The sequence below is a fragment of the Falco cherrug genome, chromosome 1 (genome assembly GCF_023634085.1).
Source record: "Falco cherrug isolate bFalChe1 chromosome 1, bFalChe1.pri, whole genome shotgun sequence".
NCBI lineage: Eukaryota > Metazoa > Chordata > Aves > Falconiformes > Falconidae > Falco > Falco cherrug.
This window is the reverse complement of record NC_073697.1, coordinates 35,740,364-35,753,328: the sequence shown is the minus strand read 5'-3', so window position 1 is coordinate 35,753,328 and position 12,965 is coordinate 35,740,364. Positions and strand designations below refer to the sequence as shown.

Here is a 12,965-nt window from a genome sequence, read left to right as displayed (position 1 = left end):
AAGGAATCAAAAAGGAAAAAAAAAAAGACGTTTCCTTTACTTTTCCAGAGTCATAAAAGAAGCCCAAAAGGCTGGAGTTATTTCCTGAGAAAAAAATCCAACATAGATGCCAGAAAAGAATACAGGAATAGTCTTAGCTTATAACACAGGAAGAGAAGGTTAGGAAGAGGTATAGAATAGTACAATCATCCTTGTAAGCTTCCCAGAAGCCAGGAGATAACCACAGTGAGATTATTTCTCCCCATTTGTGACTTGTGTAAGGGTGATTTTCGGTGTTCGTAGGGAACCAGATTTCCCCAGATCTGGAGATTCACCTGTTGGTATCTGATAACCATTATGTGCAGTATCACCTGTACTAGTCCTTTCTATGCATAGCGTCACCCAACCTATCCATCTGCTGCACCATCTGTTACAGTGTATGAGTAAATCAGGTACTTGACCCTCATGTTTTAGTGCACAGCTCCAATTGTGTCATTTGTAATGGGCACCTGGAAACACCTCTTCTCCTCAACACCCTTTAATGATATGAAAAATGCGCTATTGATCAGCTTTTGCAAGGAGTTGGCACCATGCCACACCTTCTAAGTTGGTGAGATGGATGACATTACCTTTGCCTGACATTTCCTTGCCTCTTTCTGCTTCATCATGCTGTTGCGCTGTTATAATACCAGCCAGCATTTTACCTGATATCTTCTACCACACAGTATCGGAATTCCAAGACTCCCTTCTAAAAGGTTGTCCTAGACTAAAGTTTCAGAGCACAACTGCACAAAACAATATTTTCCACTGCTACTCCTAAAGTCAACTGATACAGGTCTTTTTTTTTCTTTTTCTTTAATTTGAAACAAAGGGATGCTATTTGTTTGCTAGTTCACACTCTGTATGCATCACAATGTACTTTTTCAAGCACACTTTGGTTGCATTCTATAGAATTTCTGTACAATATGGAAAATAGGAAATATGGAAATCTGTGGAGGGTGAAATGATACTGTCTGCTTAGAATGCATGTTCAGCACGGAGGTTTGTTTGAATAAGTCTGGTCATGTAACAAACTGGACAGTTGTAGACCTGCTAGGATTTTAAAAACCTCTGTCTACTCCTGACTCTGTGACCCAGGCTCAGGGTGGCAGAGGCAAGTTTATGATAAAATAAAGGATGTTAAATAATTTGCCTTCCAAACTTATACAAGAACAGTCTCCTGACTTCTCTGTGCCTTGATATAAGGAAGTTTATGGTCAAATAGGGGAAAGAAATTGAATGTTTGTTGTTGGTTTTTTTTGTAATTTTGAAACTGTATAGTGGCCTTTATTGCATGTTCACTCACCTGAGTTAAAAATTGTGCAATGTGGATATTCCTGCCTGTCACTTCAGTATTAACACACTGCTATATTCATTACACAGAACTTTTTAGCATATTTTCACTAAAGGCAGGCATATATCTCCTTGTATTTGAGACAATCAACTAAATGATTCATTTAGACAAAATTGGTGAAAATCTTCAGCATTAAGCTTTGCAAGGTATACAAGTGAACACTTTTCTTAAAGACAATGTAGAGTAGATAGAATAGAACATAAACAGAAATGCTCACTTGAAGAAAGTTGAAGCTAATGAAATTAAAGATCTGAGACTTGTGAAAAGAAAGTAGTTACAATGGGTCAAAAATGGGTTAATGTGGGCTAAAAGAGCATTTCATTTGTAAATGTAAGATGATCTTATTAGTGCTGGAAGTACAGGAAGATCTCTCACCTACTTCCTAGCAACATCCAGGATAACACAGTTCTTTTCAGACTGAGTCAAGAAATACCCATCAGCAAAAATGTGGCAGAAACAAATAACGGACAAATGGTTTTTAATGTGTTAATTGTCTGCACTGTTCTCATTTGCCATTATGTCTCTCAGTGAGTGTCCCTTTCAATGCACTTTTAGCATGTGCATTATGCTAGGCATATTAATATGTACCTAGTAAATACTGCTGTAAATCTGCATTAAGATCAAGGTGTTGTTCCTGAGCTTTAAAACCCAGAAAACCTTGAGGAAGTTGGTCAATCATATTTACTGAATTAAAAAGAGGCTTTTTGGTATAATCTACTAGCCGCTCCCCACCCCCCACCCTAACTATTCTGTAGCTTCTGATTCATGCATTCAGTATTTTGCCTCTGAACATCTGTATCTGAAAATGTTGGCATTGATATTGTGCTCATCCTGTAAGACCATAATGTATTCTTTTTATTTTATTGGTAACTGCCAACAATGTATATGACCCTGCTCTTAACAATCAGGAAATCTCTTTGCATTAGGAGATACCGTGCAAATACAAGCTGATCACAGCTTGAGCTACAAAACACCTCTGTAAAAAACTTTTGAGGATGTTGTGATAAACCCTGAAATTTAAGTTCCGGTGGACCAATAACCAAATTATTTGGTTTCCTGTAGGATATGGTTTCCATATTGCCAATATATATTTAACTTTACATGACCAAACAATCTGACTGGTTTATCATTTTTAAGGTTAAGTCTTCTTACATATGTCACTATTTGCCTTAAATAAAAGACTTCAGATGTTAATTTGTTAATTATGTGATGTCAATTTCATGTAATGAAAGAGTAATTTTATTCTGAGCTTCCATATTTTTTTAATCTCATATTTTTTAAGATTTCTAAATCCTTATGTGAGAAAAAGAGTAGTAGCAATGTGAAGAATGAGACTAGATCTATGTTTTCCTTTTTATGTGCGAAGCAAGAAGAGTTTTACTTGGCTACAGGACAAGTGTGAAATCCTCACTTTGTGAATATTGTCAAAACATATACAGATCTGGTACTACCATTTGGCTCAATAGGCTGCATCCTAAATGGTATCAATGATGAAATTTTAAGGGAGTTTTCAGTTTTGTGATTTACTTTTTTCTGCCTCCTTAGAGCATACATGACACAAATTAAGTTCCTCATATGATCACTTAAAATTACCTAGGTTCAACTGGAATCTCAGCTTTCTAGCAAGAGGTGGCATGTCTTTTCCTTGCTATGAACCATCCAGTTTGTCTTTTGAGACAAAGAAAGGTAATATGAAATAACTGTAACGCATACTCCAACTGTAATGCATACTCCAAAGAAGTTGAATGAAATGTAAAAAACAAGAAAAAAAAAAAAGAAAAAAGAAAAAGAACAAACCAATTTACAGAAGTAACAAGCTGCAAGCCAAATTCAGCTACTTTTTTTCTGGTTTGGCTGTCTCTCCCGATCTGCTAGACCCTGTGCGGATGAGTTTAAGAGTATCTGCTGGCCTGAAAGCTGATTCCTGCTGCACACTGTACATCCCCATTTGCCCACCGACAAACTCCTCTTCCTTATGGAGAACTATAACGTCTGGTAATGTAAAGTGGGCAAAGGGCTATTTTGCAGCCAATCCTGTTTTTTTTAACCCTTTGTTTTTCTGTAACTGCTTACTGTGTTATATGTAACCGAGGCAGCAGAGGGAGCTCAAAGATTTTGGTCGTCAATGAGAGAACTAGAAAACTAGAGACGGGAGAAAGGGACCTACTGCCAGAAGCAGTTACAACGACAGTGAAGGATGTGGCTTGATGTACTCGGGCTTCTTTAAAGCTAATAGATTATATGCATAACCCATTATTTAGCTGGTAGTTTTAAATACCAGCGACACTTCAAGGTACCACTTAGTGGCCAGTTTTGTTTTGCATGTGTTGATTACTTAAGCTTTTTTGTTTACAGTTTGGAAAAAGGTATCTATCAAGAAAGCAAAAGTATTCTAGTATATTCTAACTAATATATTGTTCGAATGAGCCCTTCTATGCATAAAGATTTAGAATAAATATTAAGACTTAAGTACCTGAATTTTAAGGACTGCAGTAAATAAAATTGGTAAAATAGTGATAATTGTTAAGATACTGAACTGCAGTGAAATAACTTGTTCAGCAATGCAGAAATTCAGTTTGTAAAATAATGAAATATGGGTTTGATTGTAATTTTAAGATATTAATCTTCAGTGTTGGGGAGAGGTAAAGCTAATAAAATATGAAGTTGAAAGTCCTACCTATAGAAAAGCATTTACTTTTCTGCAAAGGAAGATTTGAGTGTCTGAGAGGTCAACAACTGCGGACCATAAACAAAAGTCAGTTGTGGACTGTATCAGTGAATTATAAACAGAATACCAGCATCATGAAGGCAGCAGTTGTCCTAAGTTTGAGGTTGTGTTTAATTGTCTAGTTTTTGAATGCATATCATCTACAGAATGAACCCCCCTGTGGTTCTGACAAGGTTTGGTGTTTTCTATAATGTACTGTCTGGAACCATTTGTTACAAACCAGATTGTAGTCTATCTTGACTGCTTTAATTTGCTTGCAAGGCAACAGGGAAAAGAATGTAATTTAATTATAAAATAGAAGTATTGTACTAACACTTACACTGAAAAGAAATGTTTATAATTCTCTTTTTTTTTGGAGAGAAAATACATTTGCGATGTGAACTCAGGCATCCTCTTTCCATTTAAAAGTAGCTGTGGAGCACTATTCTAATCCTGTGGGTATTGCTTAGTCCTCTGATCAAACCTGAATAAATCTCCTTGGATGCCATGTCAATCTGTTTGGGATTTGCAATCTGGCAAGGCACCCAAATACAAATTAAAGTAATTTTCTACCTGAAAAAATTCATCTGTGTCTCTCAGTAACATCCACCGCTATGTTCCAAGGCAGGTAAATATCAGGCAGCTGTGAATATCACTTTGCATTTATGAATTTATGTTATTGATTTTCTAACTCTAGGTCCATGGCTACATTCAAAGGTCTCATTTGTGCTCTTATTGCTAATTCAGAGGGATGGCTTTTGCTTAGTGGGTTTTTTTTGGTTGGTTGGTTGGTTTTTTTGCTATACCAATTATTTTTATTCTGTGTTCTGTCATTCCAAGTACATATCCTGATCCTTGAAATTGTTGGGATTTCAAAGCATTTACTACATATGGATTTTACAAACTCTCAAACTTCTTTCTTCATCTCTGTATTTTAATACTTGGTCCCCAAATTAATACGTAATTGTTTTAAAAGGTGTTTATTTGCCTTTCTTAAAAATTTGTGAGCCACTTGTATGGAGAAGGAATGCTTATATCTCCTCTTTCACCAAATTTTAATGAGTAAATCTGTGCTCCAAGTTATTAGCATGTATGTTTCAACTGTTAAATAAGATTAAACAATCTGGGGGTTTTTTTGGTTCGCAGTTCAGTATCTAGTTTTACTATTTTTAGATTTTGACCTCTCTTTCTCCTTCTTTTCTTAAAATTTCTGGTGCTTTTGCACTCTACCTTCTGCCTTTCCTTAATAGACAAATTACAAGCATATGTACAAAAAGCAGGAAATCCACTTATATTTACCCCATTCTTAGATTTCATAATGAAATTTTATATAACAGATCACTGTTTCAGTTATTCTATAACCTCTGTGCAATGGATCTATGGAAGAAGGACTTTTAAAATAAAGTATACATCCCTATATGCACTGTATATAATGAAATTATAACATCTTAATAACAAAGCAACTTAATGACATTTTTGAGGTTAGAAAGGTGGAACACTATGGGAAATGATACCTGTCAAATTGAAAAAAATGAGTTCATTACAACTGTCAAAGAATTTATGGAGAAATAAAAAAAAAAAAAAAGCAACCCTTGACTTTACTTTTACTTGTGTGTTTGATGGTATAATGATGGTTTTTCTGTTAGAAAAAATCAATTACCAAATTAAATGTTCTCACTTTCTGTTCTTAGAAGTGGATTTCCTTCTTCATTTAGTTCCAGGTGAAAAGAAGCCCTAGTTAGCTTTTGAGCTCATTGAACATATTTAACTTGAACTTTAAACACTGCTTGAGGTAAAATATCTTACCATGGTTGTCTCTGCAATGGATCCAAAGCTGTTTATAAATATGTTGCATGTGACATTTACTGGAGGGCCTGCAAAAGAAAATAAACACCAGTCCCTGTTCCAGAATCATTGCTTATTGAATGACTGTAAACTATAAACCATTATGAAACAATGTTTATTGACTTAGGAGGAAATAATGCTACATTCACAACTCATTTAATGCACAATTAAATGAATGATTTCTAATAACTTTCCTTTCGATTTTTCTCAAATGTACACTACTTGACTGGCCACTTCTAGCATTAAAAATAAGACAGAAGGTTCATTATAAACTTGCACAGATGATTCTGTGCAAAAGAATCAGCATCCTATTTGAAATATATAATAAAAAATATTTTTATGAGTGTTTCTGTGAGCATTGTATGTCACTTCTTACAACAATTAGGGTAAAAAGTGACCTTCTTCACTCAAGACAGCTGCTACCTTTAATGTCATAACTGGTAACAGAAATACCTTATTGCTGCTCTTATCTCTACTGCTTACAGGAACAAATGTGGATAAGAAAGAATGACATAGATTCTATTCTCATTTCTCTTAAATCCATAAAATGGTTAAGAATCCATTTAAATGGAATTTTCTGTTACTATGGGTCTTCAGTTAAACATTGCTCTGCCTTATCTTGCATTTGTGAAGTATCAGTAGTGGCAGAGCAGTCATAATGATAACTGAACAATGAATTGTCTCTTTATGGAAAAGGTTTTAAATTATTTCTCTGAAAGTCTCTGTAAAAATGGCATTGTGGTAGAGTGTGTTGATTTCTCCATTATTTCTTATCAATTTCCGTCTGTGTACAGCAGAAACAAGGTTTTTCCATCACAAGTTTTTTTGTCACCCTGCTGCACCTTAATATTCTTATATTGATAATCCAGTTCAGCACCAGAGAACCCCTTAGGGTTTTTTTCCTCAGTTGTAAAGTCTCTAATAATGAAAGATGTATATCTGGAATTTGAGGACTGGTCTTACAAACCTTTATGTAATATATCTTTTTTAGGGTTGCTGAAGTAAGAAGCTCCTCTGCCACTGCTGGTGGTTTGCAACTAGCAAAACTTAATGTGACCAATGAACTTGATATTAAATACTTGAAGAATCAGAACATCCATTAAAATTTCTGCCAACAGGACACAACTTGGAACAACCAGCTTGCTTTCCTCACAGGAATAATGATTTGGAGGTACTGTATAGAAATTGCAACATCACTACTTCAGCCATTGTAATACACAAGACTACACCTATGGAGCAGAATTCTCAGGTAAGGAGGCATCACTCTGCAGTCACTTTGATGCTATTTTCGCTTCGCTACTTGGTTAATTAAGAGCTGTTGAGCATATCCAGTACTACTTAGAATTCAGTAAAAGTTTGACATTGACAACTCCTGAAAAGGATCAAGGGAAAAAGAAAAAGCAAGGGAGACAAACAAAGGCAGAGCCACTAAAAACCATCAGGGAGAAAACTGTACTTACTAGCTATGTTAGATAATTTGTTTGCAAGGCAGCTATCCTTTTAAATGCTTTCATCTTGTAGCACTTGTCAACATTTAAAATTTGGTATGATACTATCTTGTTTAAAATAGTACTATGCTATAAAGAGTAAGTTTGCTATATCAGCAAGCATGGTTGCTTTTATAAAGAAAAAGCCCTAAATCGCTACAACACTGATGCTTAATTTCAAAAGCATCATTACAAAAATACAGTTAGCAGCTAGTTAAATAGACCATAAAAGGATAAGCTAAAAGCAGCTTGCAAATGTTTTAGAGATCAAAGATACTGTGCTGAAAGTAAAAATTAACTTCCCAAAACATGGTTAAAAAGAATAAATGATGCTGTTAAAACTGGAAGTCATATTCAAACATAGGATCTCAGGCAAGTTGAACATAGATTAAAGACAAGGAGGAAAAAAAATGGGGCTGAAACTCAATAGAGGTGGAAAAGCTAACGATGATAACTATCTGCAAGGCATTAAAAATAGAATCCTGCCAAGACCTGGAAGGTGAAGTCAGGAGTAGATGATTAAGATATAAAAGTATCTATGAAAGTGAAGAAGGTCAGAGCATAAAAACTAAATGTAGTCTTCTTAGCAGCATTTGTCTCCAATTGCTAGCTGTGTCAAATACTGGAGCCGTTCTGATGGAAGATTTGTATGAGGACTGTAGAAGACATTTCAGACTAAGTGAACAGGAACAAACTGACAGGCTGAGGTGATATCAAGCCAGACAGTATAAAAATCTTTGCAAAATTGTGGAAATACAAATCACTGTAAGTCAGCTATTGCTGGTGTCAGTTTTGTTATCAGTGGAAATGTGTACCATGTTCAGCAAGTATAACTTGAATTAAAAAAGAAAAAGACTTCAGGTATGATGGTGGATGACATTGACAATGAACGTTATGCCTGTGAACCTTACCTCTGTACTGGTTAGACTGGTTAAAATGATGAGAACTGTTTTGGTTAAGACATGTGGATTAATATTATTTTTGTTATTTTTGCTGGAATAACATCTCTCAGATCTACTGAAGCTCACTGAAAGAGCTGATGACCGTGTGGACAAAGGCGATAAAATAAATATCATTTTTAATCCTAACATAATTAATTTAATTAAAATAGTTTATTTGGAGTTCCAAAAACTTTCCAACATGATCTTTTGTTGAAAGCTTTTTAAGGATATTGGTCTTGATGTGAGAGAAAGTCCTTTTATATGCCTTTTGCTTTAAAGTTTTTTAATGTTAGGAATAAACAGCTATTTTTCAAAGTGCAAGGTAACTGCTGGTGAATTCCCCACCGGATCTGCACTGAATCTTTGTGTTTCGGTATTTATGAACTAGAAAAGAAGACATGGCAATAGAATTCCACTTCTGCTGTAAGATTATTTAGGGTGATTGTATATAAAGCTGACTACAAGGAGGTGCGGAAAAATCACAAAATACTGAGTTATCAAGCAATGAAATATTTGATTAAATTCCCAAATGCCAAATAATGCTTACTATACATTCCTACTGATGGGATCAAAATTAACGATTTCCATGCAGGAAAGTAGGGCAACATACATTATGGATGGTTCTCTGGAAGTATGCTCTGTAATCAATAAAGTTAGGAGAATGCAAAGAAATACATTAAAAAAAATTAACTCCCATATAAGCAGATCATCAACTTCCATCTTGAATACTTCAAAATTTCTTCTCTGTCTGCCTCAGAAGGGTATATTAGGGAGAAAAGAGATGTCAAGATGTCAAACAAGGATCACAAATTCTATGAAATGCTTCACACAAAACCAGCTTAAGTAGAACAGGACTCTCCACACTGGAAAAGGTGTATTGTACAGAGTGATACATAAATATAAAATTTGTGAACATCAAAAGAAAGTAATTGTTTTCCTCCATGTCTCAGAATAACACATTTATCTAAACTAATATTTTCAGTTAAGTCGTGCCTTAAGAAGTTCCTAAACTAACAATTGAATACTGTTTGGCAGTACCAGGGCAAAGAATGCTTTGTTCTTTCCTATGTAAAGCCCCAAATTTCCACCTTAATGGATTTTTATCAGTGGTGCAACCTGTGCTGTATAGATTTAAAAATATAACATCTCTTCTGTATCAGGTTAATTCTGAGTATCTTGAGGCCATGACAATTTTTGCACATGGATTACATAATTGCATCAAAATTTGAAAGACAGTGACGTATTTCCCATATTTGCAGGAACAGATATATATTGGGACATGGAACAGCTTAGTAATGGAAGCATCTTGCTATGGGTTTGATGTACTGAAAATAAAAATATTTTGCAACTGGAACAAAGATTTTACAAGAGTTCTTAAATTTTCTATTTTATTACATAGATAAATAAATACTACTACTTCTATATTATTTCTGTTGAACAAAACCAGATATACAGAATTCCTTATCCAAAAGCAGAGCACCCAGACAAAATATGTAATTACGTGTTATTGACCAAGATTAATTATGACAAATTGGTAGTCTAAAATCATGTCTACATAGGGATTTTACTGGAAAGACAAATGATTTAAAATTATCTGAGTTCTCGTACTAGTACTCATTCTGTTTCTTTAGAACTGTTGCTAGATTAAATACTCAAAAAGGCATTAAGCTCCAGCACTTGTTCTGGGACTAATAAAACTAACCAGAAAGTGGCAAAGTCACTTAAGGTGATACTTATTCTTAGTGATAGGTCTGAATCATTCTGGGCAGATTTGTTCAAACTGCATAGCTGTCTAGAAGATTTAGAATGTGCACTTTTTGAAAAAGAACAATGTCAAATTAGTTTTGTCTCTTTAAATTTCAATAGTTACAAAACAAGGCTCTAAGTCTTTTGAATTATACTTTCAGGAGGCACAGTCTTCAATTTGCTAATCTCTAAACCATCTGCCTATTCTTCGCTGTAGCCCCATTAGAAGACTGATTACGTGGCGTCCATGACAAATGCCAAAATCCAATCTCCAAATCAACAGCTAAACTGTAAACTCCTCATTTTTAAACACGTGTTTGTAGGTCTTCAGGAGACTCAAAGAAAAAACAAGAAAAACTGCAGTGCCTGGGCTTTGCCTGAGGTCTTCTGTCCAGCACAGCTTTACCTTAGGTTGAACCTGCAGATTGCGTGCTAAAAAGTATACTGTGGCAACAAGTCAGAGTAACTTTAATAAGGAGCAAAAACAATGTAAGAGCTACCATTCATATAAGAAAGTAATTTTAGAAATACAATGTTTTGCATTACTTTGCTAATATTGTTTGATACGTTAATCCTCCAGGAAGCCTGGCAATGGAATATGCTTCAAAGTCATTCTGGCAAGGAAAGCCCAAGGGACTTATTCTGTATGGTCATCAGGGATATTGAACACTGTTGTGAATCTTTTAGTGATGTGTTTGAATTTCCAGAGCACATTTCTCATTTTCTAAGAAATATCAGCACTGCTAACTTATTAAGAGCAAGGCATCTCCAGCTGCAGTGAAACATGGGTAACAAGTTTATATATATATACCAAATGTTTATGGCTTACTGATGAGGCAGTAATTTGACCAACTACTTATTTGGTCCTTATGAATCAGCCTGGGCAAATTCAGGCAAAACCAGTAAATAGCAATGGCTTTAGAGTCACAACCCCTTACATTTCTGGGTATTGAAGGTGTCAGAAAGGTGCTGAATAAGAGTTAAGATGGAAAGGTAGTTACAGATGACTTAGAGGAGGAAGGCCTGTCTGCTTGAAGAAATTTTTTTGTAGTAAATATGGAGTAAACCCCACCTCATAGTGAATGTTAGAGCTAAGAGAATCTCTCGGACTCAAGAAGATAGGCAGTAAGAAAAAGTAAGAATAACATAATTTTTAATCACAATAGTTTTACTCTTTCAAAATATTTATATTCTGGAGAATTTAAAGACTGATAACTTGATTTAAAGATTCAGAAATAAAGTTAAATATAGTTCCACTACATTATCGGAACTCTTGACATTCTGAAAAAAAAGTTAAATTTGCCTAAACTTCCTGGACTGCAACAATTAGAATGGGTAGTTTTTGTCTATATAATAGTTTGTATGCTTGTATAATAATATAGTTTCTGTAATCCCTCATTCAGTACTGTAGTATGCCTGGGTCTGGATAATATGGTTTGTGCTAAGACCCTTAGAAGATGTAATCATTTTATTTGCAGACTATGGACCTCCAATCTTTTTTTAATTTCCTTTGTCTTGTTTGAATCTCCTTTGTTACAAGTGCATCAAAGGCACATGGCAAGATGCAATTCCAGGTATTGAGAACCTGCAGTTTCAGTAGAGAACTAAGAGCAGGGAAAGGAACAAGAGGAAAGATGGTCCTTTTTGCCATTTCAAAGCACAACTCGGGCACAGGAGTGAGGAATCTAATTTGGTGATAAATTTGGTAACTAAGGCTCTCTTGAGCTTTACTCTGATTGTCATATCATGAACACACTCCTTTTACTTAGGATCAGGTAGGTATGAGGATTTGGCCTCTCACAGAACTTGCTTTCTGGAGTGCTTCAGGATATGTTAGTCCAAGGTGGGAATCTGAATCCATTAACAAGCATTTCAGGAAAGGAAAAAAAAACCACCAAACCATATTAGACAATTCAAATCTAGTGATAAGCTGAAATTGCAGAAGGACTGCATCTGGGCAGCTGTGAAAGTGGCAGGAATAGAGCATATTACTACTGAAATGAACTGTCATAGCAAAGTAAGGCAAAAGGAGACCTTTTTTTTTTATCCCCCTCCCCGTGAGTGTACTTCTTTGTTTTTGTATTTGTTCCAGAAACTGCATATGTGTGAAAACACTTAAAACCTGAAAGTTTAGGTTTGAAATTACCTTTGAAATTTGGTCTGATCCTTGCATCATAGCCCGACATCCTGCCCATTAGCTTATCCAGGAAATCAGATGGTGACATTGGCATGCTACGAGATCTTGCACTGTCTGTTTCCTTTGTGGCTACCAAGCTAAAAACAAGGAAAAACAAACAAACAAAAAACGAGAATAAAAAACTTTGTAAGAGATTTTATTAGGGGAACTTTAATTTTACACAGTTAGTCAGTTAATTCTTGTATGAACAGAAGATATAGAAAGCTAAGATTGCCTTTCAAGCTAGTTTATGCTTCAAAAATAGTAGTAGCAAGGAAATGGAAACAGTAAGTCCTTTTTATATCTGTCATTTTATAAGCAAATTTTATTTTTCTAAGCTGCACAGTTATAAATTGCTATTACCTCTTCCTTATGACTTATGGAGATTAGTAACACTTCCAGTCAACAGTAACCAATCCATTATCACAGAGTTGAATGTCATCTACACAAATAGCTCTGCATGTGGAATGTCATAATTTGGACTCTGCTCTAAGATTGGTCTGTTTAACTGTGTAGTGTAATAGAAGCCTAGATCAGGAGGAAAAAAAAAAAAAGTAGTAAGGATCTTTCATAGAATAGCACTACTACCACCAATTTTTGTTCAGCCAATGTTTTATGTTGATATTTAAACATAACACAACATTTCAAACTGTCTTTTGGCAAATGGTATTCTTCAACATTGTCTTAAAGG

The 12,965-nt window shown here is 35.0% G+C and overlaps 1 protein-coding gene across 4 annotated transcripts in view; it reads right to left on the bottom strand.

The window, feature by feature from the left end:
- Positions 1-12,965, bottom strand: part of GLRA3 (glycine receptor alpha 3) — a 91,065-nt gene that overhangs the window by 57,319 nt on the left and 20,781 nt on the right. For all 4 annotated transcript variants that reach the window (XM_055700851.1, XM_055700852.1, XM_055700853.1 and 1 more), the window contains exons 2-3: positions 12,245-12,372; positions 5,886-5,953 (exon numbers count right to left, since the gene is read on the bottom strand). In XM_055700851.1, coding sequence (XP_055556826.1) covers positions 5,886-5,953; positions 12,245-12,372 — 196 coding nt within the window. The remainder of the gene's footprint in view (positions 1-5,885; positions 5,954-12,244; positions 12,373-12,965) is intronic.